The sequence below is a fragment of the Penicillium hordei genome (genome assembly GCF_028827395.1).
Source record: "Penicillium hordei strain IBT 12815 chromosome Unknown utg000001l_segment0_segment0, whole genome shotgun sequence".
NCBI classification, from domain to species: Eukaryota; Fungi; Ascomycota; class Eurotiomycetes; order Eurotiales; family Aspergillaceae; genus Penicillium; species Penicillium hordei.
In genome coordinates this window covers 1,756,089-1,783,401 of record NW_026623142.1, presented here as the reverse complement: position 1 = coordinate 1,783,401, position 27,313 = coordinate 1,756,089, and the positions used below count along the sequence as shown (strand labels likewise).

General features: G+C 48.9%; 11 protein-coding genes across 11 annotated transcripts; 6 read left to right on the top strand and 5 right to left on the bottom strand.

The window, feature by feature from the left end:
- Positions 1–167: 167 nt before the first annotated feature.
- Positions 168–1,065, top strand: N7537_000668 (HNH endonuclease; the record flags this gene model as incomplete). Its single annotated transcript, XM_056891726.1, has 2 exons — positions 168–368; positions 487–1,065. 2 exons carry the CDS (start codon positions 168–170, stop codon positions 1,063–1,065), a joined length of 780 nt encoding a protein of 259 aa, XP_056756721.1.
- Positions 1,066–1,413: 348 nt separating this feature from the next.
- N7537_000667 (uncharacterized protein) lies at positions 1,414–3,214 on the bottom strand (the record flags this gene model as incomplete). Its single annotated transcript, XM_056891725.1, has 2 exons — positions 1,414–2,943; positions 3,002–3,214. 2 exons carry the CDS (start codon positions 3,212–3,214, stop codon positions 1,414–1,416), a joined length of 1,743 nt encoding a protein of 580 aa, XP_056756720.1.
- Positions 3,215–4,052: 838 nt separating this feature from the next.
- Positions 4,053–6,407, bottom strand: N7537_000666 (neutral/alkaline ceramidase; the record flags this gene model as incomplete). Its single annotated transcript, XM_056891724.1, has 2 exons — positions 4,053–6,135; positions 6,196–6,407. The coding sequence occupies 2 exons, from the start codon at positions 6,405–6,407 to the stop codon at positions 4,053–4,055; spliced, it is 2,295 nt and encodes a 764-aa protein (XP_056756719.1).
- An 825-nt stretch (positions 6,408–7,232) lies between these two features.
- On the top strand, positions 7,233–7,942 carry N7537_000665 (pre-mRNA-splicing factor SPF27 family protein; the record flags this gene model as incomplete). The annotated part of the gene is made up of 2 exons (XM_056891723.1): positions 7,233–7,269; positions 7,329–7,942. The coding sequence occupies 2 exons, from the start codon at positions 7,233–7,235 to the stop codon at positions 7,940–7,942; spliced, it is 651 nt and encodes a 216-aa protein (XP_056756718.1).
- A 734-nt stretch (positions 7,943–8,676) lies between these two features.
- N7537_000664 (putative 3-beta hydroxysteroid dehydrogenase/isomerase family protein) lies at positions 8,677–10,130 on the bottom strand (the record flags this gene model as incomplete). The annotated part of the gene is made up of 2 exons (XM_056891722.1): positions 8,677–9,845; positions 9,902–10,130. The coding sequence occupies 2 exons, from the start codon at positions 10,128–10,130 to the stop codon at positions 8,677–8,679; spliced, it is 1,398 nt and encodes a 465-aa protein (XP_056756717.1).
- A 1,291-nt stretch (positions 10,131–11,421) lies between these two features.
- N7537_000663 (MFS transporter) lies at positions 11,422–13,302 on the top strand (the record flags this gene model as incomplete). The annotated part of the gene is made up of 4 exons (XM_056891721.1): positions 11,422–11,744; positions 11,800–12,176; positions 12,236–12,512; positions 12,576–13,302. The coding sequence occupies 4 exons, from the start codon at positions 11,422–11,424 to the stop codon at positions 13,300–13,302; spliced, it is 1,704 nt and encodes a 567-aa protein (XP_056756716.1).
- A 180-nt stretch (positions 13,303–13,482) lies between these two features.
- On the bottom strand, positions 13,483–14,065 carry N7537_000662 (nuclear telomere cap complex subunit Ten1; the record flags this gene model as incomplete). The annotated part of the gene is made up of 2 exons (XM_056891720.1): positions 13,950–14,065; positions 13,483–13,861 (listed from the first exon to the last, which is right to left on the bottom strand). The coding sequence occupies exons 1-2, from the start codon at positions 14,033–14,035 to the stop codon at positions 13,483–13,485; spliced, it is 465 nt and encodes a 154-aa protein (XP_056756715.1). The 5' UTR covers positions 14,036–14,065.
- A 411-nt stretch (positions 14,066–14,476) lies between these two features.
- Positions 14,477–15,443, top strand: N7537_000661 (ESCRT-III subunit protein SNF7; the record flags this gene model as incomplete). Its single annotated transcript, XM_056891719.1, has 4 exons — positions 14,477–14,686; positions 14,782–14,986; positions 15,089–15,297; positions 15,364–15,443. Exons 1-4 carry the CDS (start codon positions 14,512–14,514, stop codon positions 15,441–15,443), a joined length of 669 nt encoding a protein of 222 aa, XP_056756714.1. The 5' UTR covers positions 14,477–14,511.
- Positions 15,444–16,302: 859 nt separating this feature from the next.
- On the bottom strand, positions 16,303–18,265 carry N7537_000660 (uncharacterized protein; the record flags this gene model as incomplete). The annotated part of the gene is made up of 3 exons (XM_056891718.1): positions 16,303–16,915; positions 16,974–18,105; positions 18,217–18,265. 3 exons carry the CDS (start codon positions 18,263–18,265, stop codon positions 16,303–16,305), a joined length of 1,794 nt encoding a protein of 597 aa, XP_056756713.1.
- A 2,837-nt stretch (positions 18,266–21,102) lies between these two features.
- schA (serine/threonine protein kinase SCH9) lies at positions 21,103–24,190 on the top strand (the record flags this gene model as incomplete). Its single annotated transcript, XM_056891717.1, has 3 exons — positions 21,103–21,212; positions 21,496–22,695; positions 22,753–24,190. The coding sequence occupies exons 1-3, from the start codon at positions 21,160–21,162 to the stop codon at positions 24,188–24,190; spliced, it is 2,691 nt and encodes an 896-aa protein (XP_056756712.1). The 5' UTR covers positions 21,103–21,159.
- Positions 24,191–26,155: 1,965 nt separating this feature from the next.
- N7537_000658 (uncharacterized protein) lies at positions 26,156–26,338 on the top strand (the record flags this gene model as incomplete). Its single annotated transcript, XM_056891716.1, has 1 exon — positions 26,156–26,338. The coding sequence occupies one exon, from the start codon at positions 26,156–26,158 to the stop codon at positions 26,336–26,338; it is 183 nt and encodes a 60-aa protein (XP_056756711.1).
- Positions 26,339–27,313: the final 975 nt, after the last annotated feature.

Genomic DNA, 27,313 nt, shown 5'->3' with positions numbered 1-27,313 from the left:
CGATGTCAAAAAGAACAAAGTTTGAAGCCTTTGAAGGAATGTCGAAGAGTGGATAAAGAATGATGTCAATCTTCCGTGGGGCAAAACAAACTTGCCCAACGCGCTCTCCAGACCAAACCTGTAAGGTCAAGGCTTTTGGTCAAGGCTTTTCTCCTAATTAAGTCTCAATGGCTTCCAATGAGAACTATGCTGTATTCCGCGAATGTCTGTCTAATGCCATCGTGGCCCGCTCTGAGGAAAAACCAAAGCCAACGCGACGGAAGCCAAAGGGCAAGCGCACCGAGCGCACCGAGCGCAAAGACGTAACAACAGCGACAACAGTCTCAAGCGGGAGAGCAGACCCAGAGGAGCTCGCCGAATTTGTTGATGTACATGCACCTAGCCACCTAGCCAGTCCAACCCAGCGCAAAACAACCTGCCCTCAGGCACAACAAAACCCATACACCACAGCCAACAACTAACAAGACCCAAAGCTAACAACCCCAGTTCCTAGCCTCAGAAACCTTCACCACATTCCCAGACTCCCTCAAAACCCTAAGCTATGCGGCCACCCAACATGATCCAGCCCTATCGACCCTCTACATCCCCCCAGACACCGACACTCCCCTCTCACGCGCCACACTCGAAACCTTATTCTCCCCAATCCCAGTTAGCGTAACCGAATCGCTACTAGTTTACGGCATAATTCCCGACGCATCGGACGTGCTGGACTTCCTCGCGCCTGTGCTTGCAGAGTACACATCGAGCGTGACGACCGGCCCGCCGGCGTGGGCAAACACGCGCGCGGATGCGTGCGAGATCTGCGAGCGCGACTGGATCCCGCTCTCGTATCATCATTTGATTCCGCGTGGGGTGCATGCGAAAGTTATTAAAAAGGGCTGGCATGATGAGTGGATGTTGAATAGCGTGGCGTGGCTTTGTCGCGCTTGTCACAGTTTTGTGCATCGCATGGCGAGTAATGAGGAGCTCGCTAGGGAGTGGTTTACTGTTGAGAGAATTTGTGAGAGGGGAGATGTGCGGGATTGGGCTATGTGGGTTGGGAGAGTTAGGTGGAAGGCAAGGTAGAGAGGTACTTGAGGTCTATTTATGGTTATAGTATTTGATATGAAAGGGTTTATCTAAGACTCGAGAGGGTAAATCATGAAAGCTGATTTATATGGGCACTTGGAAGGTATGTATGTACGCACATATGTATGTACATCGCGAAAAGACCAGCGGGGGCCCAAACATGTTTATTGCTCATCCTGAATATAGCTTTTTTGTATTAACTTGTAGTTATAAGTAAAGAATAGTTCGACATAGATAGGTAGATAAACAGAGAAAATAGTCTGTAAAATATGAAAGAAAAATCCCACGAAAGAAAGCCTGCATGATTAAGAATATAAAACATTTAATTTCCTCCCAATCTTAGAGTTAATCCCGAGTAACAGTGGCAGTAACAGTCTCAGTAATGCGATCTGTCACCGTTTCTGTCTCGGTCTGGGTCTCAGTGATCGTGATAAAGCCAGACGGCGTAACCGGGTTCACAGTAAGTATCCCTTGGTCTAGTTTGGAGGTTGAGGTAGCAGATGTGGATGTGGAAGTGGCGTGGGCTATCACAACAGGAGCAGTCTCAAGTGAAGCAGTCTCACTTGAAGACGGCAACAACGGAGCATATGACGATGTTGTCGAGTAAAGGGTCACTGGAACAACACTTGTGGAAGTGACGTGGGCTGTCACAATAGGGGCAGTCTCAAGTGGAGCAATCTCACTTGAGGGTAGCAACAACGGAGCATATGACGATGTTGTCGAGTAAACGGTTACTGGAACAACACTTGTGGAAGTGACACGGACTGTCACCATAGAAGCAATCGCACTTGAGGACGGCAATAACGAAGACACAGCAGAAGGGAACGATGTATCCGGGTAAACAGTCAGAGGAACAACACTCGTGGAAGTGGCGTGAGCTGTCACCACTGGAGCAATCTCATTTGAGGATGACAACAACAAAGACGAAGAAGGAAGCGATGGTGTTATCGAGTTGGTGGCCATAGGAACAACTGATGTTGCGCTAGCATGACCGGTCTCTATAGGCGCTGCATTCACACTCGGGGCGCTCCCAGTTGAGGATGGCAAGACCGAAGATGAAGAAGCAGGTGATGGCGATGTTGGGTAAACAGTCACACGAACGACCGACGTTGCAGTGGAATGTATAGTCACAAAATTCAAAGATGTAGTAATCAGTTCGGCAGACGGTTCTACCGTTAGTATTGCTGATGACACCAGTGAGTTGTTGACACTGGACGTGTGGTGGATGACGCTTGTCGAGAAGGGACTTTCTGCTCCCGCTCCCTTGGTCACATATACGATCACAGGCTCGGTTACGGTCACCACTGGCTCGGATCCCGACGTGGGAGGCTGTAGTGATGTAGATTTTGTCTGTGTACCTTTTGCTGACTGGGTGGCATTGGAGATTGGGATCACCGATGTGGACGTGGAAGGACTGCTGCTGCTTGCTCCTCCTAGAGGTTCAATAGCTCCAACAGCCAGGCTGCTACTTGTGGGCACTATAGGAACACTCGCTGGCTGTATGGTCGTAGAAGTCGAGATTGGTGGTGTGGTTGTAGTAGCCTTGAGGCTGCTTACTCCACCTATAAGTGCAGCCGATGAAGATTGGGCTGAGCTCGGTATCGCCAAGGAATCGAGGGAGGACGTTGAGCCTGGAATATAGGCAGGTAAAGAACTAGTTATGGACGTTGAACGCAGTATTCCCGGGGTTGTGGACGTATGAGAGGTAGTGGTTGGCCCTTGACTTGTTGTTGGGTTTGGACTAATGGTTGGCTGTTGAGTTGTAGCCGGGACATGGCTTGTAGTCGACAATGGGGTTGTAGTTGGCACCTGACTTGTAGTTGGCTTCTGACTGGTGGTCTCATGTGTTATGCTTGACGCATGGGATGTAGTTGGCTTTTGAGGGATGGTTAGCTTAGAGGTCGGTTTCATTGTTTAGAGAAGGGCAAGGTACTATTGGCTCATCGTACGTAAACGGTTGCTGGGTAGGTGCCGCCAAAGGCGTGATTTCGGTGATACCGCCAGCTTCACGCCGTTCGAGATCAGGCAAAAGGGGGGAAGAAGTCGGCTCAAGTGCCTCCAATGACCGGGATAGCCAGCGAGAGATCGGACCAGCCGAGGCAATCCATGGCAGAAGAAGGAACAAAAGGAACTGAAAGCGAAGCATCCTAATTTAGAAACGAGAGTATTGGAAATGATCGCCAGGACACGACTTGGACAAAATGGGACAGTAAAGAAAATCGGGTGCTCAGTCAAAGATATAATAGAGCACCTGAATGAGATATACTCAATCACACCTGTAAGAAAGCATGACAAAAGAGAATATTAGGAAATTAATGGGAACGCATACAAGGCCTAGGAGGCGTCTTGATGGCTTGCAAATGAAAGAATGGCTGGATCACTAGAGATCACGGAAACGCGGGGAAACAAAAGAATGGGGCAAGATGAAGCAACCTGGGACTTTAACAGAAAGGAGATTTTCTTTCAAGCCCTCGCCATCGAGGATCCTGGCTGGTATATCTACATTTTGGGGTTTTATCAGGGGCCGAGTTAGGCTTAGGGCTTCCTGTCAGCCGCCCATTGTTCAAATCTTGGCTTTTCCATGAACAAATCCAAAATAATCCAGTACTATTAGTCCCAGGTGGAAGCGCTATTGCAAGGGGTTCTTTGTGGGACGGAATTTATGCTAGAAATAGATCGCGCGACAAAGAGACGTTACAGTAGGCGCCTTGCCCTGGTCGATGGCGCGTGGTGATTGGCCGGCTGCAGGCGCAGGACCACTTTTGTTATTATGAAGATTTCGAGTTGACATATGGACTATGTAGCTTCTAGACCGAGAGTGTCTGGCTAATTCATTCGCTACATGTACGGGCGCGTAGGTGAAGATATAATTACTATGGCTTGGTTGCTCCCCGAGGTCGTACACTTTGGCAAATTAGGTTGTTTGGCACAGTTCATTCAACTAGCCATCACTCGACACACTAATTTATTATCAATGAGTCAGACTATGAATTATTCACTTTGAAGGTCCCACTAATGCCCTCGAATGGCGAGATTTGGCCAAAGGGATTCTTTGAGTCTCCATAATAATGCATCCGATAGGTTCCAGCCTGCAGGGGGAACGTTGTGTCGACACTATAATACTCATCCTCAATCTCCCATTGAATTGTCACCTCACTGTGGCCAAGAATCTCATTGGTCCGCTTCCATGTGAAGACCAAATTCCAGTCGCGGTCATTGCGCACGACCTCCCATGCACCAGAATCGCTTTTTCTTTCAACAGCAGCGTAGGTCGATTCGAGGTGCAGATTGTTGCGGGGATTGGCACCCACAAAGGTCGTCTTGACAATATCTCCGGGGCTATAGGGTCCGCTCTCCGGGTTTGAAGTCACATTTCCAAAGTGCTTGCCAATGGGCACTCCGTCATACACAACTCCTGCAATGAAGCTCAATGAACGGTTGGTGTTGATTGGTGGGGTGGGGCCAGATTGGATAGCAGAAAGTTTGGCAATTTCCGAGGAGCTTCCCAAATATGGCAGGTAAGTGAGGGTCAGGTTGACATAGGCTGCCAGTGTGTTGGGGCCGTAAAGTGTGGACGCGCCCTCGTAGCGCTGAGCGCCATACTCTTCCTCCGTTGCCACGTAGTGAGCGTAGCTGTTTGACGGGGCTCCTAGTACCACTAGAGGGTCGGAAACAGAAAGGTGGCTCTTTGCTCCTTTCGCAATAGCTTCCTTCCAGCGTCGCCCAGACATCGTAGTAGCTTCGCTGGTGGAGATAACGAGGAACAGCTGACCCACTCGCAAGACCTGGATGTCAACAATATCCGCAGCCCATGGATAAGGTTCAGTGAGAGTGCCAATATCCAATAGCACGTTCTTGGGGCTTTGGCATTGTTGCTGCGTTTGGCTGGGCTGGTGGATAACTGCACGCGCAACTTGCCACAGGGGGTTGCGTTCAGCTGAACTAGTAGCATTTTGGGTAAAATCAAAGGCACCGGGTCCGTCTGTAGTTCCGGCGGCAAAGGAGTACCCCAGAGCCGCAGGACAAGTCGTCAACGTACTAGAGTTGAACGGCGAGGGGAAAGTGTAGCCATTCATGTCTTGGTACACATGGAAAGACTTCACCGCAGAAATTCCAGTGATTTTGATAGGGGTTGTATCCATCTCCTCGTATAGCTTCTTTGCTGCTGAGTACTGGCGGCGCCCAATCTCAAAGCAGCTCTTCGCTCCGTTGTCATTCTCACGGAAGAAAGGACCTCGACCATGGCAATCCTCGTTTCTTCCACCGCAAGTGCTATCTTCATATCGACACATCTCCTCAGAGCCGTCTTCGCACCAAGCCCCTAGGATGTTAGGGGATGTGTCCCCGACACTCGCTTGGGAGAATCCAATTACGGGATCTTCAGTAAACCTCGCATCGCCGTCGACACTGCGCTCGAACAGGTAAGCTGCGACACCTTTGTTATCGCCACTGACCAGGGTGTTGTTGTTATACATAGATGTGCCATGAACAGGGAACCATGTCAGGATAGCCGCTGTTTTGTTGTCGGATTCGCGATCAAATCGAAGGAGCGAGAGTGATTTTTCAACATTTTCAGAATACCGTTTCCGTTCTTCCTCGGGGTTATGGTCGTATGAAAAAGGACTTCGATTGATATTGGTGTCTTGTAAGTCGATAGATCCAAAAGAGAGCCGACCTGGCGCCAAGTTCTCATGGGCACGGACGATTGATAAAATAGTGCCGTCGACAATGGCTTGATAGCTTTGCTTATTGAAGCCTAATGCCGGGATCTGAGGCAGCAAATAGTTCATCCACGCTCCAGGCCCGGAGTGCGAATGTGTTCCCGTCATTGCGACGTTGTGTTCGCCGTACCGTGCATACTTCCCACCGAGCGCAGTGAGACCCTCTAAGACACCGTGTCGCACGGCTGTATCACCGGTAAGTGTATCGAGAACTAGGTACATAAAAGTGTCATCGGGCTTGTTTGGGTCTGCGAAAATGAAGGCGCGAGAATACAGTCTCTGCCTTAGACCTGTGCCTAGTTGGTCCAAACTGGCATAACCAGCGAGAGTAAGCTCCACAACGGGCCTAGTGATCATATTAGCCAATTTGATACATTGAAATGTCGATACCAAAGCATAAACATACCCAGTTACATCTGCCTTGCCCGCTCCGACTAAAAAGATATCGTCGGCTGCCGCCACGCTTGCTCTGTTTTTCCACTGGTTGAAGTTTGAACTAAAGCTAGGCAAAGGCAACTGTGACTCGCTATCGAACCTGAATACCGCAATCAGCTGCAAAAACGCCAGAACCGCAAGAGTCACCCCAGCAAAGGTAACGCCCATGCGAAAGTCAGCCATTGTTGGGAGGATTTGCCGAGATATCTTAAGTAATTTAGAGTTATGACATCTGCAGAAGAGACGCGCTGAATAACTGTAGCCCTTGAAAAGTCGAAATCCCTAAGGGAGGTACGGGTTCTTATACAAGTGCATCAGTGAATACACTGGGAAGACGAGCGAGCTACCTGCAAGTACAGACGATCATTACCCAAGTAACCCCAAGCCTAGAAAAGCAACTGCAAATTGTACATGAGATACTCGGTAGGTGACATTCGTCTAAGCGATGTAGGGGTTGGGATCGTCATCCATTGAAGCCCGCACACCAAAAGGGAATAGACTTTCGCTGCACTCCCCGCACGGGGGATGAGATGTGCTCGTATGCCTGCTGCACATGTGAATACTGGATTGCCTCGATTTTTAGCCAGTCGGCGAGTTAAGAACTTGCGTTAGGACTCAAGTATCTCGCGTAAAAACAATCCAAACTAGAGATGATCATCGCTGCAGTCAGGAGAGCATTCTCGAGGGCAATGCCATTCGCCCAAGCATTCCCCCCGGACTCCCAAACGCTGGTTTTTTGCTGCAGAAACATACAAAACATATCGCATGACTCCAGTTCAACTGTAAGGGCATTCATGTTTGATGAATTAATTACCCTACAAATCATTAGCTACACTGTACCTTCCTTGTTTCCGCTTCGGTGCATATAAAAGCCACGGTCACGTGGTAAATGATAGCTGAGTCAGGTGCACTGATCTCGCCGCCTTCCTCGCCGCCTTCACATAGCAATGGTTCCCAGATTAATCTACGATCTTCACCTTGACGTCCATACAAGAACATCCCTCCAAAATGCCTTTAATCAACGAATCTCATGACTCGCTGCCATGTATGTACATAATGTGGGCAAGAGACGTGCATTTCGATCCCAATCGCTAACCTTCTAAGATATCGACTCGGCGCCCACTGCGTCGGCGCAAGCGCGAGCGCAGCAGCTCATTAACGCAGAGCTATCCCCCGAGCACGCCTCCACAATGCACCCGTGGATCCCGGAAGCGCCAGAACCCAGATTTTCTCAATTTATGCAACAAGAACTCTCGCGCAAAGCGCAAGGCGCACCTCTCACTGGCGGGATCGATCTATCCCGCTACGAAGCACCAGAGGCCCCGACTCGCGCATCAGACACCGAGACGCCCGATCTAGACGCATGGCGCCAGACGTTACAGAAGGCATATTCGTCAAGCTCCCATCTATCCAAGCGCCACGAGAATCTGGCTCTGCTAGAAGAGCACGGCAAAAACGCTTGGCTGATTGGCAATTCACAGCTTGAGGAGATTCTCGGTTCTCTTGAGAAGGAATTGGCAGAGACGAAAGAGGCTTCTGAGGAGGTGAACAAGCAGAGAAAAGTTGCACAGGAGGCGAGCCAGGGTGAGCTAGTCAGTCTGGAGGAGACCTGGAAGAATCGTCTTGGCGCGATTCTTGATGTTGAGGTGGCATCCGAGCGATTGCGCATACAGCGCCTTGACTATATGCGTCAAGTGGCCCAGCAGCAGGCTCGCTAAGGGATAAATTTCGTCTTGTTGTGTACTATCTTTCTGAAAATGAAAGCTTGTCATTCTAGCGACCTTCTGCTGGCTGAGGGATGCACGTTCTTGGTCGTACAGTCTGCCTGGTGGAACACTTGCATAGTGGAGTGCCATGTGTGCGACTTGAGAGTTACCATGCCTTTTTTCCTTCGTCCATAAACACTTTGGGAAGTGGTCTGTGTGTGTCGCTCTTGCTTTTACACCGAGTACTTATGCTCGCCCACCCAGTTTATCAACACTAGGCTCTTGGTGTGTTTCGGCAGAGTGTCAATGCCCACAATTATTAGCCTCGAGTTACGCCTTGCTATAGGGGTTCATAAATCCTCATACCAAGCTCCAACAAAAAAAAAAGCCTTTGCGTCCAAATGAAGTTTGAGGAAGGAGATAGTGATATGGCCGAGTACTGCTGGTCGGCTCCGGCTATTTTGACCTTGGAAGTTACAGAAGATCTTATGGGTGATATCTCCTACCAGAGCCCTTCTCTCCAAATATGATTCTATTTTATGCCACACCATGTTCCAATTTCAAAACTAAACTCTTAAGATCGAGTACAGATTGAATTGCACCCCAGATAATGCTCATAAAAATAACCGGTAACTGCTCTTCTACTCAGGTTAAGTAGATCGATCAATCTCAAAAAATCCTTACAACACCCTCGGCGGAACCACATCAACGCCGTCTTCCGAAACTTTCACAGGGCCCAGCCGCATCTACTTCCCCATGACCTCAACCCCCTCCCTCTCAGCCTTCGTATTCCAATCCACAAGCCGCCGACAGAGACCGTCCAGAGTTTTCAGAGGGGGGTTATACCCTAACCCACCCATCTCAGGCGCCAGCTTCGCACGCGAATCATCAGCAAACACATGAACATTGATAATGGAAAATAGTGACGGCTGAAGTTGGCCAATATCCCCCGACAACCTCGGCAAAAGCCAAGAGAGATATTTGTACTGCAAGAAGGTGTACATCTCAACAAAATATGCTATCACCAACAACGGCAAAGGTTGCACATCCGGAAACGAAAGCGGCATTTTGGACAATGTCGTGAGTAGTGTGTATAAATCATCGAATGCAATCGCCGGGTTGGGGTCGCTAACGGTGAACGCTTGGCCACCTGTGTTAGGGAGTTTCGAACCAGGCTCACTCTGCTGGATCAAACGCTGTTCGTACAAGAGGTGTGCAATCGAGACGTTTTCAGCATGCACGAAGCTCTGCAAGATTGGGCGAGCCCAGGTCGGACTGCCTCCGTTGCGGAGGTAAAGACCCGTGATGACATTGTTGGCTTGACCGCCTGTACCATAAACGCCGTTTGTAGGGCGGATGCAGCCGGTGCGGAAGTGTGTTGCTGGGTCATCTGCTGCGCGGACGAGCCGCTCTGCTTCGGTTTTGGTTACGGCGTAGTTTGCGAAGAATTGGTAGTGTGATTCGGGCAGTTTGGTGCTGTCGCTGATTACTTGGACTACGCGCTTAGGCTGGGTTGCCCACGGCGCGACCCAGAAAGTTGGCTGGTGCAGGGCGATGGAGCCCGAGGATGTCCAGATGAAGGCTGTCGCGCCGGCGGCTCTTGCGGCGTTCAGGACATTCCGTGTGCCGTCGATGTTGACTTTGCTGCTGAGTGGTAGGAAGGTCTTGAGCCGGTCCTGGGGTCGGATTATGGCTGCGGTGTGGTAGACTGTTAGGGCGAGATTGGTGACAGTAGCGGCCCATGGCTCTTCAAATGCTGTTGTTACTGCGAGCTCGTCGGTGATGTTGGTTTTGGTCCAACCCACGCCTTTGTTGAGGATGTCCTGCTCTGGGGAGTTTAGGTCTAGAATGCGAATGGCCTCGGGGTCTTCGCCCCGTGCGAGGAGGTGCGAGACTATCCAAGCGCCAACTAGACCTGTAGTTTAGAGAGTCAGGGGATTGATATGCGAAGCGAGTTGTATCTATACGCACCAGTTCCGCCTACGACCACATATCGTCGGGACTGTTTTGGTGGCAGGCTCTTGGTCACATCGATGGGAGTTTCCAGGCTCTTTTCATAAGCTGCTTTGATTTCTCCGACTGTCCAGCGATGAGGCGACAGTTTCTGCGCCTCTTCGGGGACTACTTTCATAGCAGAATTGACACGCCACATATAAAAAGCACCCAGTCCAACCAGGCCAGCTGCTATAAGCGACGCCATGATGGTTGGATCGTTACAGAATACTTTTTGCAAGGTTACAGTCTCACTGCGGGTTTTAAAGGAAGGTTACAAGGGAGTCAAGAAAAAGTTTGCCATTTGCCATAGGGTTGTTTGAGGTGTAAATTGAAACATCGCGATCTGATCGGATCCATTTCGGCAGGTCGCTGCTTAAACCGTAATACACTTCGGGTGTGTTACAATCGGCCTGAGACCAGTAAAATCCAGGGTTTCCGTTTGTCGCCTTTGAAAACAAAAAGATTATACTGAACCATTTGCGATTAGGAGTAGGGTCGGCTATCTAGCCGAGGAGCGGCTATCTTGTATCCATGGAGATGATATTAAACGAATGATGTGCTTTGCTCGATTTTTTAGTTTTATAGACAGAACACGAGAGTATATATCAACATCTACAACATATATACTATACTCTACAACTACTCGGCATCGGAACCCTTCCGAAACGTTACATAGAATTACGGATTAGTTGGGATCGCCAAGTTTCGTATTTAGTTAATTTAAGTTAATATTTCCACCCCCAGGAGAAGTATTCGGCAAACCGGCACAGAGCGCAGGCTACAGCCCAGACTAGAATCCACATGTGCCCTCATTCGGGCCTAACAGGCCGCGTGGGGACAAATTAGGTCGGAACACCCATTTCTGTCTTATGGAGGTATCACGCCATGAATAGACCTCTTTGCCCATGGGGAAATCTCATGCCAAGGGTTAGATATAGAGGGATATAAAGGAAATCTGATACTCTAAATTCTCATTGTATACAATGTACTCTCTAGTAGGAAAAGCAAAACTATCATTATTCTGAGCTATAGATTATATTCTCGGCATAGCGCAAGTCCTGCAAGTCCTGCAAACCCAGCTCGTTCTTGTTGAATATGCTTATCACTGCCTCTCGGCCCCACATTGGAAAAATTCCGAGTTTCAAATGATAAATGTCTTTGATTTCTATCTTCTGTCTTCTGTTAGAACCTGTGTTCTAGGGGAGCTTGCGGTTGAGACTCAAACCAACCTCGGCTTCGGGGTTTCCGTCTACATTTGCTACACTTCCACCATATCTCTTTAAAGAAATAGAGAACGACATACTCTACTACTATAGCCTTATTTCGGGGCCGAAATTGGAAAACGGAGCGACCTTGTGCTTCTATTTCCCCTATTTTCTCCACTACAACCTCTAAATATTGGAGGCACTCGTTCACTCGATCTCCAGTACACACTCAAATAAGCTCCCTAAACACTGTTTCACTGTTTGGAAGGCCATCCATTCAAGCTTCCAGGCATGGCAGCTCAATACTCCAATGCGGTGGGCCAAGATAAAGGGCCCGAAAACACCGAGCGGATGTCCCCAACGGCAGACTCTATCGAGTCCACTTCTACAGTAGACATACAGACCGACCGTGATGCGATAGGAAAGACATTGACAGCTCGTTCCTCGCACAGATCACTGTCAGAGCGTGTCACGACAATCGCAACCAATGCCACTGCCGACCCCGACTATGAGGTCGATTGGGATGGCGAAGATGACCCCGAGAACCCCAAGAACTGGGATTTCAAGTATAAGTCCATGGGCATCTTGTTTCTATCATGGAACACTCTCATCGTGTAAGTTTCTATCTTAAAGTTTTCAAGCAGGTTCTCTGGCTAACAAACCCGGAAGCGTGTTATATTCAACCTCTTATACATCAGGCATTGCGTTAATGGGCAAGGAATTCGGCGCATCCCAGACTATCGTCACTCTTGGCTTGACCTTCTATCTGTTTGGTCTTGCCATCGGGTCCATGTTCATGGCCCCGATGAGCGAGGTCTATGGACGGAAGCCTGTCTGTGTGGTTTGTCTCACCGTGTTCACAATCCTGATCATCCCCTGCGCTCTCGCAAAGTCCGTCACGGCACTGATCATCGTTCGCTTTATCGCTGCGTTCTTCGGCAGTGTCATGATCTCTACCGCACCAGGTATGGTAGCTGATTTGGTGGATGATGAGCACCGTGCTCTGGCGATCTCTGTTTGGAGTATTGGGCCGCTCAATGGACCAGGTTTGTTCTTCACTTGTTCTCTTTTCTGGCATAAGGAGTCCATTTCTAACAGGATACAGTCATCGGCCCTGTTATTGGAGGCTTCGTCACTCAATATCTTGGCTGGCGTTGGATGTGCTGGATCGCTCTTATTCTCTCCGCTGTTGCTTTGGCCTTTGCTATCATTCTCAAGGAAACCTACGCACCGACCCTTCTCCAAAAGAAAGCAGCTAGACTCCGCAAGGAGACTGGCGACTCCCGCTGGTGGAGTCGATACGACCAAAAAGCGAGCCTTCCCGAGATCCTCAAGCTGAACCTCAGTCGGCCATTTGTAATGGCAGTCACCGAGCCAATCTGGTAAGTGTCTTACCCTTATACATCTCACGGCAACCCACAAGACATGAAACTAACCCCCCTCAGCATCTTCTGGAACATCTACATCGCAATCATCTACGGCATCCTGTACCTCTGCTTCGTAGCCTACCCAATTGTCTTCCGCGACATCCGCGGATGGCAACTGGGCGTGTCTGGGCTCGCCTTCCTAGGCATCGGGATCGGCGTTGTCCTCACAATCGCCTGCGAACCCTTTATCCGGCGGCTAATCAACAGCCACGCCAAGGACCCCGAGACCGGAAAACCATACCCAGAAGCAATGGTCTCGTTCGTCTGCATCTGCGCAGCGATGATCCCAGTCGGTGAGCTCTGGTTCGCATGGACCTGCTCCCCAGCCTCGATCCACTGGATCGTGCCCTTACTCGCGGGAATCCCGTTCGGCGCGGGAAACACCGGTGTCTTCATCTATGCGTCTAACTACCTGACTCAAAGCTATGGTATGTATGCTGCTTCTGCTTTGGCAGGTAACTCAGTTATTCGGAGTATTCTCGGTGGTGTTCTGCCACTTGCTGGCACTTCTATGTATGCCAGTCTGGGGCCGAATTGGGCGGGCACTCTGCTAGGAGTGTTGGAGGTTGTGATTTTGCCAATTCCGTTTGTGTTCTATAAGTATGGACATAAGATTCGCGTAAAGAGTCCCCTCATTGTGCGCATGCAGGAGGAGAAGACGAAGCTGGAGGGGAAGCGGGCTAAGAGGCTGCTTCAGCTTCAGCAGGCGAATCGGCCGGACGAGGAGAAAGCTGAAGTGGTTTAGGGTTGCGTTTTAGGGAATTTTTTTGCCTGGTGTTTTGATTTACGTCTTGATACCCCTCGCCTTGTACCTGAGGTGCTCGAAAAGTAATTATATAGCAAAGTATCTAATGCAGAGACACTCCATTAATGCCTGATTAGTTGTAAGTTCCATATAATCATTTGAGTCACTACAGATGTTTTCTTAGTGCGTGGACTGGATCATGCGTTCAACACGCTGAGAATTGCAAAGGATTCGCTCATATTCCCCAATCCCAATAGCTCCTGCCGGAAAAACCATGATTGCCTCGACATACACCACACGAGGGGGCACCCTAGAGGGTCTCTGACTCGACTGATTCGCGTCATCGGGAGTTGAAGAGAATGAAGATGGTGGCGGTACCGGCTCCGACTCTCTGACATATCCCACAACATTCAGCCATGTTCCCACGCGCAGTTCTTCGGCGGTCAGGTCCTCAAGGAGGGCATTGATGTCCACAGATACAGAGCTTGGAGCTATCTTGCTGCGTGGATAGTTGTGTTCCAGTATCAAATGGCCGGTGGTGATATTATAATGTGTCACACTATAAGTACGCAAGAACGTAGATTGCCGTTAGTATTGGAAATCCTCGACTTTATACTATTTTGTTCTCTGCTCTGGGCCTGACGCACCAGCCAAGAAAGCGGATCTTCGAGTCCGCCTGTAGAGATGAGAGATCGGACAGGAACACGCGAGTCGAGGGGCGCGGCCCATTCATCTCTGCGCTATTTGAAGAAGATGCTTAACATTGTAAAAAGCATGAAGATTGAAAAAATAATAATAATAAGAGGCAGACCAAAAGGTCACAAATACAAACGGTCTTGTGGCGCACGTGACTGGCCTTACCGTGTATGTCATAGGCTCAGCGAGGGGAAAGTAGGGCCTCCTCCCCTCCACATTGCATTCATCCAGAAATTATCCTTGGAAGCGCTCTCGGCGAGTCGTGTGTTCCAAACATACTGACTCAGGGCTTATTTTCCGCCTTCTCTTACTTCGCCTGTCAGCTCACTGACTTTGCCTGGAGCCTATCGCTCCACCTGACTCGCAGCAAAGAAAACAACCAACCTACTCCTCTCTCCTCGCTCACTCTGTATTTGTGCCGCTGGTCTCATTTGGACATATTATCTGACCACCGGGTCTAATCCTCCTTGTTTACTTCCTTCGGTTTCCAGTTACACAAACACCGACATTACCATGTGGTCTTGGTTTGGCGGGGCTGCCGCTCAGAAGCGAAAGGATGCGCCCAAGAACGCTATCCTACAGCTGCGCGGGCAGCTGGATATGCTGCAGAAGCGTGAGAGGCATCTCGAGACCCTGATCTCAGAACAGGAGGCTATGGCACGGAAGAACGTTAACACAGATAAAAATGGTATGGTTGCGTATCTTGCAGATTGTTGCTGTACATCTATTTGAGAGTTGCGGATGGTGGCTAACTATTGGTTCTTCTACTATTGCGTTGAATAGCCGCCAAGACCGCCCTTCGACGGAAAAAGGTGCACGAGAAGAATCTCGAGCAGACAACGGCCCAGATCATGCAACTCGAGCAGCAGATATACTCCATCGAATCCGCGAACATCAACCACGAGACCTTGGCTGCCATGAAGCAGGCCGGTGCCGCTATGAAGCAGATTCATGGTGGAATGAAGCTCGAGGATGTCGACAAGACGATGTACGTTGCTGCCGGCTCACGGAATCCCTTATCCCTTATCTATCCTATTACCTTGCGGTGGCTCTTGTTATATCATGTTACAGCCATACTAATACCTCGCAGGGAGGAACTCCAAGACCAGCATGCGCTCAGCGCCGAGATCGGAAGCGTCATTACCAGTTTCCCTATCGGCGAACAGCCGGACGAGGAAGAGCTCGATGCCGAATTGGAGGGTCTGGAGCAGGAAGCTATGGATGCGAAGATGCTCCACACCGGGACCGTACCGGTTGGCAGTCAACTGGACCGGTTACCAGCTGCGGGAAATACAGATCGTAAGTGGGAACAGGACCTTATCCACAGATATCACAAATATCGTTCTCTAACCGACTTACCTATAGTCAAACACCCCGCCAAGGCACAAGAAGAAGACGACGACGAAGCCGAGCTGGCAAAGTTGCGTGCGGAAATGGCCATGTGACAGCCTCTTACCTCCTGCCACGCGACCAATGCAGCCTCATTTCCGTTGAAGTCTTACCCTTTTTATTTTTTTCTCTTACCCTCGCATGCATGACGCGGCCGTTTTATCAAGCAGGCCCCTTCCTCCTTTTGGTTCCCGGTGCGTCAGCATCGGTTACCCTTCTTTATTACCTCTATCTCTGCCCTCCATATGATTCGACACTACCTAGGTATCTCCCAGGTCTCACGCCGATCTGTCTTGTCTTGTCTTCTGTCACTTTGCCTATCTGGCTGTTCCACTTAACACCCGTTCTCAAGCCAGCTCCCTCGATCTCCTGGGTTCATGTTTATTTTTGCTCTTTTTTTGAAATGGAGTTTTAGATGACTTCGGTTTTCCTTTCTTTTATTTATTTGTGTAAGCTAAGTTATTAATTTTAAAGTTTTGCCTTGGAATTTGCATTCATAATTTGAGTTGTAGGTCGGCTAGAAGCTATGAATGAGGCTATTTCTTTAGGGCTCCTTGGGGAGAGAAGATATTTATAAGGTCCTGCAAAACCTAACATGCCTGCATAGTAGAAAAAAAGTTGGTTCATTATTATCTAAAAGTCCGCCACTCGAAGCTGAGTCCAGACATATAGACTAAGCGCTCGAAGACCGAAAAAAAGAAAAAGACCAGTCAATACATCATTTAGATAGGCAAATATCTATCCCAGGCATATGCCGAGAAAGCGACAACAGACTCAGAAGCAGAAAGAAAGGGGAAAAAAACTCCAGCGGCTTTCGCCTGCCATGTCCAGCCACCCAGCCCATGCTAACCCATAAATTTCGCCGACGCGCAAGAATCCCAAGAAAGAAAAAACAAAGGAAATCAACTACAGGATTTACGGGTACCAGGCGTAGCTCTTGGTTGGCTGAGTACGCTCGCCGTCCGCGATCTCGGTGGTCCACTTGGACTTCCATTCAACCTCCTGTGCCGCAGCGTCAACGAGAGCTTCCTTGCACTCTGGCGGAAGCAACTCGAGGATCTCTGGAGTCATGAACTCGGGATGCTCGGGGTTGGCGACGGTGACCAGACCGTTGGGTCCAATATCGTGCACATCACCGTCAGGGCCCGGGATGCCCATGTTTGAATATGGCGGGGATTCATAAACGATGTCCTGGATGACGTAGCGATCGTGGAGATGGGCGGGAACAGAGGAGAAAGTTGTGGCGGGTCTCTCGGTGGATGTTTCGCCAGTGGTAGGCTCGTGCGATTCTTGGGTTTCGTGGGAGGGGTGATTTTCATGGGTGGAAGGAGAGCCTCCGTTGGAGAGGTTCAATGAGTTCATGTTCGTCGCCAACTCGGTCGGCGCGGACGCCGGAATTGGGGAAACGCGCTCCCAGCGGGCATGGGTTGGCTGCATGATCTTCGGGTGCTGCATAATATTGGTGTGGACATCGTACACACCACCCAGGTTCGTACGGCGCATTTCGGTGAGCTTTGAGTTAAAGTTGCTATGCTATGTATTAGGACAGTTCCCAATGTGTTACTCGTTATCAAATATAGACTCACCTTGCAGCACGGGCATGCTCGAGCATCCAGTTGTCATCCGTGACTGGCACACGGCGTTTCTTGGTATCAACTGGCTTTCCACCAACAAGCGGGGCTGCAGGCGCATTTGTGTGATAAACACTGCTTGCGCCGTGCCAGGCAACGTACTGATTCCTGTTGTAAGTTTCTCCAGGCCCGGGCAATCTGTCTTCCGGAACGGCCAACTCGCCCTCCACATCGCCGCGCTCGCGAGCAGCAGCTTCATCATAGTCATCGGTGATCTTCTTGCCGCCGACGATAATCTTTGCGCCAAACTCGCGGAACACTGATCGCGCGGTGACAACACCAATGGCTCGTCCCTTATACGAGTGGGGGATGAGGTCGCGTTCAATCAAATCACGCTTGGCATCATCATCAATGATGATTTTGTACAACATCTTGTGCTTCTGGAAGAACAAGTACGAGTCACGGAAGCCAATGCAGCGGGCCGGTTCAGTCGACAACATGTAGAGGCGGTCTCCGCGACCAAGGATCTTAAAGGTACGGACCCGATACTCACGTCCGCCTTGTAGGTGGCCATTCTCATCAACCTTAGTGGCGCCGATTGGGTCAGGCGGAATCGACACTTCGTCATTGATCACATCCATCATGTTTCCTTCCTTGTCGACAGGCACCTGGGTAAGATGGGAGGGGCCGCGGTTGCGTGCCCAGCGTCCACCGCTAGCAGCAGGGCGACCGCGACGTCTTTTGACTGGAGTGGTGACTCGAAGTGGCGGCTCGCCGTCAGCCGGATCCCATTCAGGCCGAGGGTTCTTGGGTGGGCGGCCAATGCGACGCTTGCCGCGAGGGGGAAGTGATGGGCGACCAGGCCCGTAGGAAGGTGTGTTGTCTGTGTCGGCAAGAATCGAGTCTGCGGGGGTTGCAACACTCAATTCTTCCTCCGGCTTGGGTGTGGCAGGTGTTTCGGGAGCCTGAACTTCCGCGCTTTCGGCTTCGGTTTCAAGTTCAGGTTTAGATTCAGGCTCAGCCTCCAGTTCGACATCGGGATCCTTCTCGGGGGAGTCTTCTGGTTCGGCTACGGGTGAGGAGGGGTGAGAGGAAGGAACATCGACCATTTCCTCATCAGAGCCATCTGGAATTGAAGGTGCATTTTCTGAAGCTTGTTAGTCGCAAACGCGTCTTAAGGGGACGTGGAATTCAATGCATAGTAAAAGGGACGGGTGCTTCTGGCAGGTGCGGGCCAACGTGGTTGGGATCAACTCACTTATCGACTTTGCAGCCGCCTGGGCGGCCGCCCTTAGCTTTCGTGGCATTTTGTCGATGGTTGGTCGATATGCTGGGGTAGCGCAAATGGAGAGGAATAGCTGTTTTGCGAAGGGCCGAGGTTTTTCCGAAAGCCCTACGAGCTGCAAACACGGCAAACACCAAATGATGCAAACACAGCAAACATATATTATCCCATATGATGTCATGCGCCCGTTCTTACTCCAACGGAGCATTTCGGGCTGCACATCTGGCCGGCCTTTGATGATCCTGCTTTCTGACTGTGTTTTGATATTCGTTCTTTTTCAATTCTAGACTCTCAACCGCCATTGCCGCCTCGAAATACCCATCTTGGATTGATACCATAGGTTTCCCGCATAGGACAGCCTCTCGGCTTTGTGCTACCCCCTTGTCAACCAGTACGGGAGTAGGGGCACTCAATACTCAGATGATCTCATCTATGGATCTACACGTTGACAGAACCCCGTAAATACACACCGATCGTTTAATGCACGATCTGAATCGCATTGCCATTAGTGGGTGTCAATTGCATCTATCCAACAAAGAGACGACTGCATCGAAATGCATAGGTTAATTGCTTGTGTAACCACTGACCTCATCAAGTGCCTCTATGTGCAGTCAATCTCCAATATCACATGTGAGAGATAGCTCCTGACTCAAAATCCCTAGGAGGCTTGAGCAAACCCTATCCCATGTCAGTGGCAAAGTTGCTTGGGACGAAGGAACATATTCCAATCGCGGTAGCGAGTCACCGCTTGGACCTGGTTGTTTACGGACATCTGAATTGGCCCTACTAGCAACAAATTCGATTAGCATAATAGCATATTAAAGGGCATAGTTTATTTTTCGGCCCAGCAACCGAGGAAACCTGAATGGTTAATATAACAACGACCCCGGAAATATATCTAGTCTGATTAGTATAATTTCTGTAGACAGCTGGAAGCCTGAGTAAAATCAACCTGAGTGGCTTTCAAAGGTAAAAGTGCTTACTTTGTTGTACAACATGGAGTACAAGCCCGCAGATCATTCCCTAGTGCAGATGACCTACAAATTCAATCCAAACTCGGACTCGGTCTTGTGCATAACGGAAAATGCACATTGAAATCATGCAGCTCTCGGTTGCACATCGATGTACAACAAGGTCGTATACTACGAAGGTTGGAGATTCCCAATATTCGAGTATGAACCGCACGAACCCATAGTAGTTGCAAATCAATACGCACTTGTCTCATGCAAGTCCAGGGTATGAAGAAATCAGATATCATCCTTGAACCAACATCTTGGATCTTTCTTTCCATAGCAGACCATTCGTCATACTACATAAGCTCAAGGAGGTTGCGGAAGGCAAGTGTCGATCACCTCTTTATCCCCCACCTATTCGAGGGCATCGATACTATAAGCTGAGGGGCCAAAACGGAGATCCGCCATAGCTCTCTGGTGTCTCTTCCTTTTCTACAAGAATTATTGTACAGTATACAGTTGCAGCAAGCTCACTTCTATGGCACGTACATCATTCACGCACAACCCGGGTCTTAAATCCGCCGAACCCGCATGTTATCGTAGAGGTTGGGACCTCACGGCGCGCCCCGATGACGCATGTGGAGGTCTTAGGAGCATCCCACTACGATCACAGCATATCCCACATTTCACCTGGTATGCAAATGCAAGGGGATCTGAGAGCTAGACCCGGGCCATATTGAAAGCTGAAAGGTTGTCCCGATCTCGCGATGGGTGGATCGGAATTCGATTTATGGGTTTCACAGTCAATTTTATTAATTATCAAGGGATTTCATTTTGCCTTGATTAGTAGTGTACAGATAGACTATAATGTATACAACGTACTACCTCGAGTCATATATATATATTGTTACTACTAGGTAGAACATCGAAACCATCCGCATAGTTATATAAGAAGCGGTCTATCGCTACATCGGATACTCCGATGTTGTCATCAGATGCAATAATGAGATACCCCGCTGTGAGGGTGGAGATAGGGATTCGGAGCATGATAAGAGACGGAAAAAAAATAGTTACTAAAGGGGAAAAAAAAAAAAAAAAAAAAAAAAAACTCAGCCTCTATTGAAAAGGTATAGCCACATGTTTTTTTTTTTGGGGAGCCTAATGTCATTCGGACTAGTAACCGTGACCTGCAAATGCAATAATCTTGTTTTCTTCACATTCTGGAAAGAGAAATAAGGACCAAAGGAAAAGAAAATAGATCCCTTCCGGCCGATTCTCTGGATATCTAAGGCCATTGAACATTGTCACCCACTCATCTTGGGTCTCCACATGACGTTGGTCTTTTTAATATTTTCTTCATTTTGTATTTCTGATTTCTAATATTTTCTCATTTCTCATTTCTCATTTTTCATAATCTTTTCCCCTCAGACCTATACGAATTAGGAAATAAGGCGTAGATGACTCGGGAGAGAATACAAGAATGGATCAATGTCCTTTTATTTTTAGTTCCCGTCCTTTTCAGAACCTTGCATTTTATAGTCAGCTTCAGCTTCAGCTGGATTATATCTCATAAGATTATACCTTATATTCTATTTATGAGCTTATATCCCTGAATTATATATCACAGCCGGGAAGCATGGACTATCAGTGAAAGCCCTTTTTTTTTTTTTATCTTTCCAGTGGGGGTTTATATTACCGAAGAGAATCCCACTTCTCCAGGGCTAAATCCAAAAGAAAACTATCGAATACCTTTTTTTTCGTGTTTCCAAACCTCAGAAAAACCGAATAAAAACCGAATAAAACGTTCATTTTTCTGGTTGGGGAAAATCCGAACGGGTTCAAATCCATCCCGCAAACTCCCTTAGCTCATCAAAAAATCCTCCATTCTTTTTTTCCAACTTCACCACTTTACCCCCCACTTCTCGCTCCCTCATTTTTCGACTTTCTCTTGAATGGAAACACAATGGCTGCGCAGAGTGGACCCGTGTTGCACGGCGACGACATAAAGACAATGAAGTGAGTCAACTTCTATATTTTCGTTCTTTTTTGGCTTGGGCATTCCTCTTGAAAGGCGGGGTTGAAGAGTGGAAAAAGAGGGTCCACGATCCCCTCACACCGCATTGCATTATATTCTGTTCTTGTTAGGGTTGACCTGCATGAAACATGGCGTTTCAAGGCTTTCTCTCAATCCCTCGGTGTCTCCCCTGTCGTCTCGGACCTTGTCGGAATTTGCCTAGCTTTAAATTGAAGAGCTTATCGGAGAGCTATCATTTCGTTGGCTAACCTTCCATCCCAATAGCTCTGGACTGGAAGACGATACTCAAGATCAGATCAGGTCAAATGATTCTACCCCCACGCCGACTGGAATCGCAACGCCTGAACCTGATCTGGCCGATAAGCGTCTGCCTTCCATTATGCACAACTACTTCCAGGTTGGTTCTTTCTCCGGTGATAAAGCGAGTCTGCCACGGTTATGGTCATGTCTGTCGAAACCCTCTGAGGAACTTGAATCAAATGCGCATACCCAACACACCTCCGGTTCCTCCGAGTCTTTTGTCATGATGGAGCAGGAAGATGGGTCTGACAAGATGGAGGAGGAACATCCCAATCTACACACCCCTCCACACTCCTTATTACAGCACGAGTCGGATGAGATGGAACTCGGGACGAGTCCAGGAGTGTCCTCTATCTTTACAACGCTGAAGAATTACCTGATTTCACCCACACAAACTCCTCCAGAAGACCCTCCTTCCCGCCGTCAAACCTCCCTCCCAGTATCCAGCATCTCTGACGACCCCGTTCTTGCTACACATTTTTCCAATCCATCCCTCCCCCCTTTTCCAGATGCCTTTCCCCTGACTGAAGCTCCCCTCGACCATGAGAAACCGCACGTCTCAATATCTTCTGAGAATCTAGCCAAGCTAACTGAAAACGCGCCCGATGGGTCGCGTCTTAAGAATACCCCACCTCTTACTCCCCGGGCCATGTCCAACGATGCCCCAACCGCCCAGGAAAAGACCGACACTTCTGCCCCACAAGAGAGCTCGCAGGAGACACCGCAATCCGAGACAAAGCCGGAAGACATGGAAAGCTCCACAGATGAGATCACTATGAAACTCGATGAAGCATTCCCATCTCAGCCCAAGTCTGAGACTGAGACTGCGCCTGCGCCTGCAACATCCCCGGCCAACGGCGCGCCGACGGGCCCGATCAATGGTAAATTGTTTGTGAAGATCACCGATGGTCGAGGGCTGCGGCCAAGTTTCGATCCGTATGTGGTGTGTGTATTCGAATGGAATGAGTACATCTCCAAAGGTGCTCGTGACGGCGAGGAGGAAAAGAAACGGCGCCAGCTGGAGTCAGATGCCGAGGAGGCTGCTGGTCGGCCCATGGCCATTCCGTTGAAAACACGATCTAGCTCTCACAACAGTGCTGTCGAGGGTGATCACAAGGGGCGGACGCCCGTAACAGACCCGCACTGGGATCACGAGGCTACCTTGTATGTTACCCCAGCCCGGCTCCTTCACTTGCATCACTAACTAAACGTTCTGTTAAGTGATGTTATGGGAGATCAGTCAGAACTTGATGTCACAGTCTATGACCGCAACAACCAAGAAGCTTTCTTGGGTCACGTACGTCTCTGCATCAACCTCAAGGAAGATCACAGTCGACTAGAAGGCTGGTTCCCCTTGGTCGCGCGTGGTGCCGGCGACAACCAAGTGTCTGGAGAAATTCACCTCGATATGAAGTTCGAAAAGACAGATCGAAAGCAGGTCGGACCGAATGACTTCCTCGTTCTCAAACTTATCGGCAAAGGAACGTTCGGGCAGGTCTATCAGGTCAAGAAGAAGGACACACAGCGTATCTATGCGATGAAGGTTCTGTCCAAGAAGGTCATCATCCAGAAGAAGGAGGTGGTACATACGCTCGGAGAGCGCAATATCTTAGTACGCACTGCGATGACGGCATCTCCGTTTATTGTTGGGTTGAAGTTCTCCTTCCAAACCCCGACAGATCTCTATCTAGTTACGGATTACATGTCGGGCGGCGAATTGTTCTGGCACTTACAGCGCGAGGGTCGGTTCCAGGAGGCACGGGCAAAGTTCTACATTGCCGAGTTGATTCTGGCTCTGCAACATCTGCACGACCACGACATCGTATATCGGGATCTCAAACCGGAGAACATTCTGTTGGATGCCAACGGTCACATTGCGCTCTGTGATTTCGGTCTATCCAAGGCAAATCTATCCCAAAATGACACCACCAATACGTTCTGTGGCACCACTGAATATCTGGCCCCGGAAGTATTGCTCGATGAGCAAGGATATACAAAGATGGTTGACTTCTGGTCCCTGGGTGTCTTGGTCTTTGAGATGTGCTGTGGCTGGAGTCCGTTCTACGCTGAGGACACTCAGCAGATGTACAAGAATATCGCATTTGGCAAAGTCCGATTCCCCCGTGATGCGCTTAGCACTGAGGGAAGAAACTTTGTCAAAGGCCTGCTGAACCGGAATCCAAAGCATCGACTGGGCGCCAATGGTGATGCTAAGGAGCTAATGGCACACCCATTCTTCCACGACATCAACTGGGATACATTGTGCCGCAAGCAAGTGATTCCTCCGTTCAAGCCGCAGCTGCAGTCTGAAACCGACACATCGAACTTCGACCCCGAATTCACAAATGCTATGGAACTGAACAACTCGCTCAATCTCCGCGCCGCAAACCTCGCCAACGGCCTCATGCCAGCCTCCACTCCCTTGTCCCCCGGGATGCAAGCCAATTTCAAGGGCTTCACTTTCGTGAATGAAAGCTCTATCGACCACCATCTTATGGACGACAGCGATCATATGGAAGAGGACGCCATGCGCGACGATCACTGGCAACGAGGCCACCGGTCGGGCAACTCGGTCGACCAGCGCATGACAGGCGTCCACAAGACTCATGACGGCACGGAACCCGGGATTTTCAACGTTGATGATACCTTTGACATGTGATTATGTTTTCTTTTTTCTTTTTTTCTTTTTTCTCCTACTGCATGATCATGGAGTCTTGATCTGGCATACATTCTGATTTCTTGTCTTGTGTCTTGTACATGCCTTCGGATTGCATCGCTTCCAACCCGCAAATATGGGGTTCCGTTTCCATTCTCACTTGCCTTTGCCTTGTTTCTGATTCCCGTTTCCTCATTCTGGTGTTTCTGCAGATTTTGCCCCCACTTCCTTTATCCTTTCAGTCTGTTTCCTGTTCTGTCGAACGCCGGGTTGAGACGGTGATCATTCTGCGATCGTGCACCACTCCCGGTACTAATCTTGAGCCGCGCTACTCTTAATGGTCACCACCCTCCCGTTCGTTTCGTCAACCAGTTCCCAGTCACATACCCCCTCCCCCCGGGCTTCAGTCAGTTTCTTCACGTTCCGTTTCAGAGGAACCGCCGGGGGGTCCTTGCGTGTTTGGTGGAGTTGGGTTTGGGTAATCTTAATTGTGCACCTTTATTGTCAGTCATCATGTTCTGGGGCGGTTAGTCAGAGCGAGCTCTCTTTCCAAGGTTGTCTTTGTCTTCTATCCCGTCTCCGGCGCAGTGTCGATAATTTTATTTTCCCTATCTGGGATTCATGTCCTAAATTTTGATACCTGCTCTTTTCTCTTGAGTGTCTTTTCCTCGGTCTTCTCTTGCTTCTACCTTTGCTTCCTCTCTTCGTGGAGTTTCCTGTTCCAACACGGTACGGTGGTAATTTGAGGGAGCTTTCCTCGCGGCTTTTTCATTTCTTTGCATGTCCAGGTTTGATCAAAGCTGCCCAGATTCGGGGACAACCGAGTGGTAGCAGAAGGTTTTATCCAAGTTCCATTTTTATGGCGTTAAGACTAGCGACTGGTATCGGCATCTCATGAGGCTCGATCTGCGTCTACACATTTGCATGAAGGACGGATATGCTGTTTTAATCGAATGTCAGATTCTTCCATACAATCCTTCCATTCTTGCTGGAATTATTTGTTACTCTTCTGAAGCTCTCTTTTCTCTTTGGAAATGCTGTTCCCCGTAGAATGTCATCGCTGCCTTGTCCGGGTTCGGGTTTTTGTACCTCATCTAGGAACATATAATATAGCATATGGGTAAAGGCCTATTTCTTCATGCTGTCAACCAATAATGACACTAAATCCAAAAATTTGAACGATTCCTGTTCTCTCCACCATTCTATCTATTCATGCAATCTTAGGGTCTAGAACATGTTCGGGGCCTACTTTCTCTTTTAAGAAAATGTTTCCCTAACCCTGTTCCTTCCCAATCTGCCACTTCTCAGTTTCCAAAGTTCCTTTTGAGAAGATCCGTAGATATGAAGGTGCAGCCTAACAGAAAAATAAAATAAGAAAGTATAACCCCCCTTGTCCCCAAACAGAATCCCCCCGTACATATATCACAACCCCCATATGATCCCCAAACCCAAAAACCAAAACCAACAATCATCTCCTCAACCTACATGCGAACAACACCCCCAACCCACGGCGATGTATAACTATATCCCTCGGATCTAGCCGACGCTAAAAACGGGAGAGTCCCGTAGAATGCTACCATTAGTGGGATTTTAACGTCCACCTAACCTGCATAAGCGAAACCGAGCCGGTTTTGGCGGTTTTTATACCTGATATTTGACCGTTGTTGAGCCAACATGGGAATTTCGACTTTGAACAGAATGCAACATCGAAGTACTGATTATACTGATCTGCAAGCGGATATACAGACTGTGAGCTCTTATCAGCATCTCTAATCTATAGCAGAGAACTTTGGAATCCAATTGAACATTCAGCTTCCAACGTTCATGACGATCCACCCTAATCAATATTAATATGAACTAGATTTAGGCAAGCCTTTCACAGAAATACCAAATAAGTTGGCCAAGTATTCACCTGATTCGATTAACCTTCAGTATCGTTTCTTTGTTTGCGATTAACCGTTTCCCAACATGGCTGGCAAGATGTGCGCCGCCATTTTGAGTCTGTTTGGAATCACGAGCGCCTTAGCTGCCGGAACAAAGCTCCGAAGGGACGAGATACCTAAGTTCCCGCACTACTGGGAAACTACTTTGTCTTGTTCGTGGTGGTGGGATAATGATGGGTCAGTTGCCTGCAAGGACATGCCGTCCTAGAATGGGTCAGTTCATGTTACTATCTTAATGCGTGCCCATTGCACTAATCTTCGTTTTGATTTAAACAGAACCCTTCTATAACAGCGAGCTGCAGCAACTTCCTCGATTATCACTCTTACTGCGTTGAAGCGTTTGGAAAGCCTGACCCCAGCCCACGACAGCAGAAAGTGGCATCGTGACTCCTACTCCCACACGTGCAGGGATGACGGGCCACTGCCATGCCTTCTACAAGGTCAAATCTGGGGATGACTGTGGTAAGATCGCCACAGACTATGAGATCACCACTGGGCAACTATCGAAATGGAATACAGACATAGGATCCACCTGCAGTGGGCTTTGGCCCGATTACTACATTGCGTCAGTGCCATGAGCGTGGATCCCAAGCCGACGGCAACTACCAAAGGCAATGAGGTGGCTACACCAACGCCGACCCAGAGCGGCATGATTGGGACTGGTAACAGGTTCTATAGAGTTGGGGGTGATGACACTTGTAAGATAATAGCCAAGGCGCCGAGAATCACGCTGGCCAATTTCTATGATTGGAACAAAGGAGTGGGAAGTGACTGTGGGCCCTTGTGGTTCTCATATTATGTGTGTATTGGAGTGATGTGATTATGCTACTGACCTTAGTTATAGTTAGATAGTATAAAAGTGACAAATAATTAAACTACTGATACAGCGAGAGTCCAAAGTAAGCTTTCTTCAAATTGTAGGTATAGAGGGCTAAATATATATATATATATATATATACATATAGGTTAGGTTACGAGTTGAAGTTCGGATTAGAATCCTACCTTGCATCACTTGAGTATACCGACATCAGAACCCTCTCCGACGTGATCAAGTCTAATATTCGGTTTTGGTTCCTGTCCCGATTGTAATGCAGGTACGCGGACAAGTGGATCTTCCACATGGAATTCCAAATTTCATGAACACCCCGAAAGTGGTGCTTGCAAGCCCTAGTTGTTATTACAA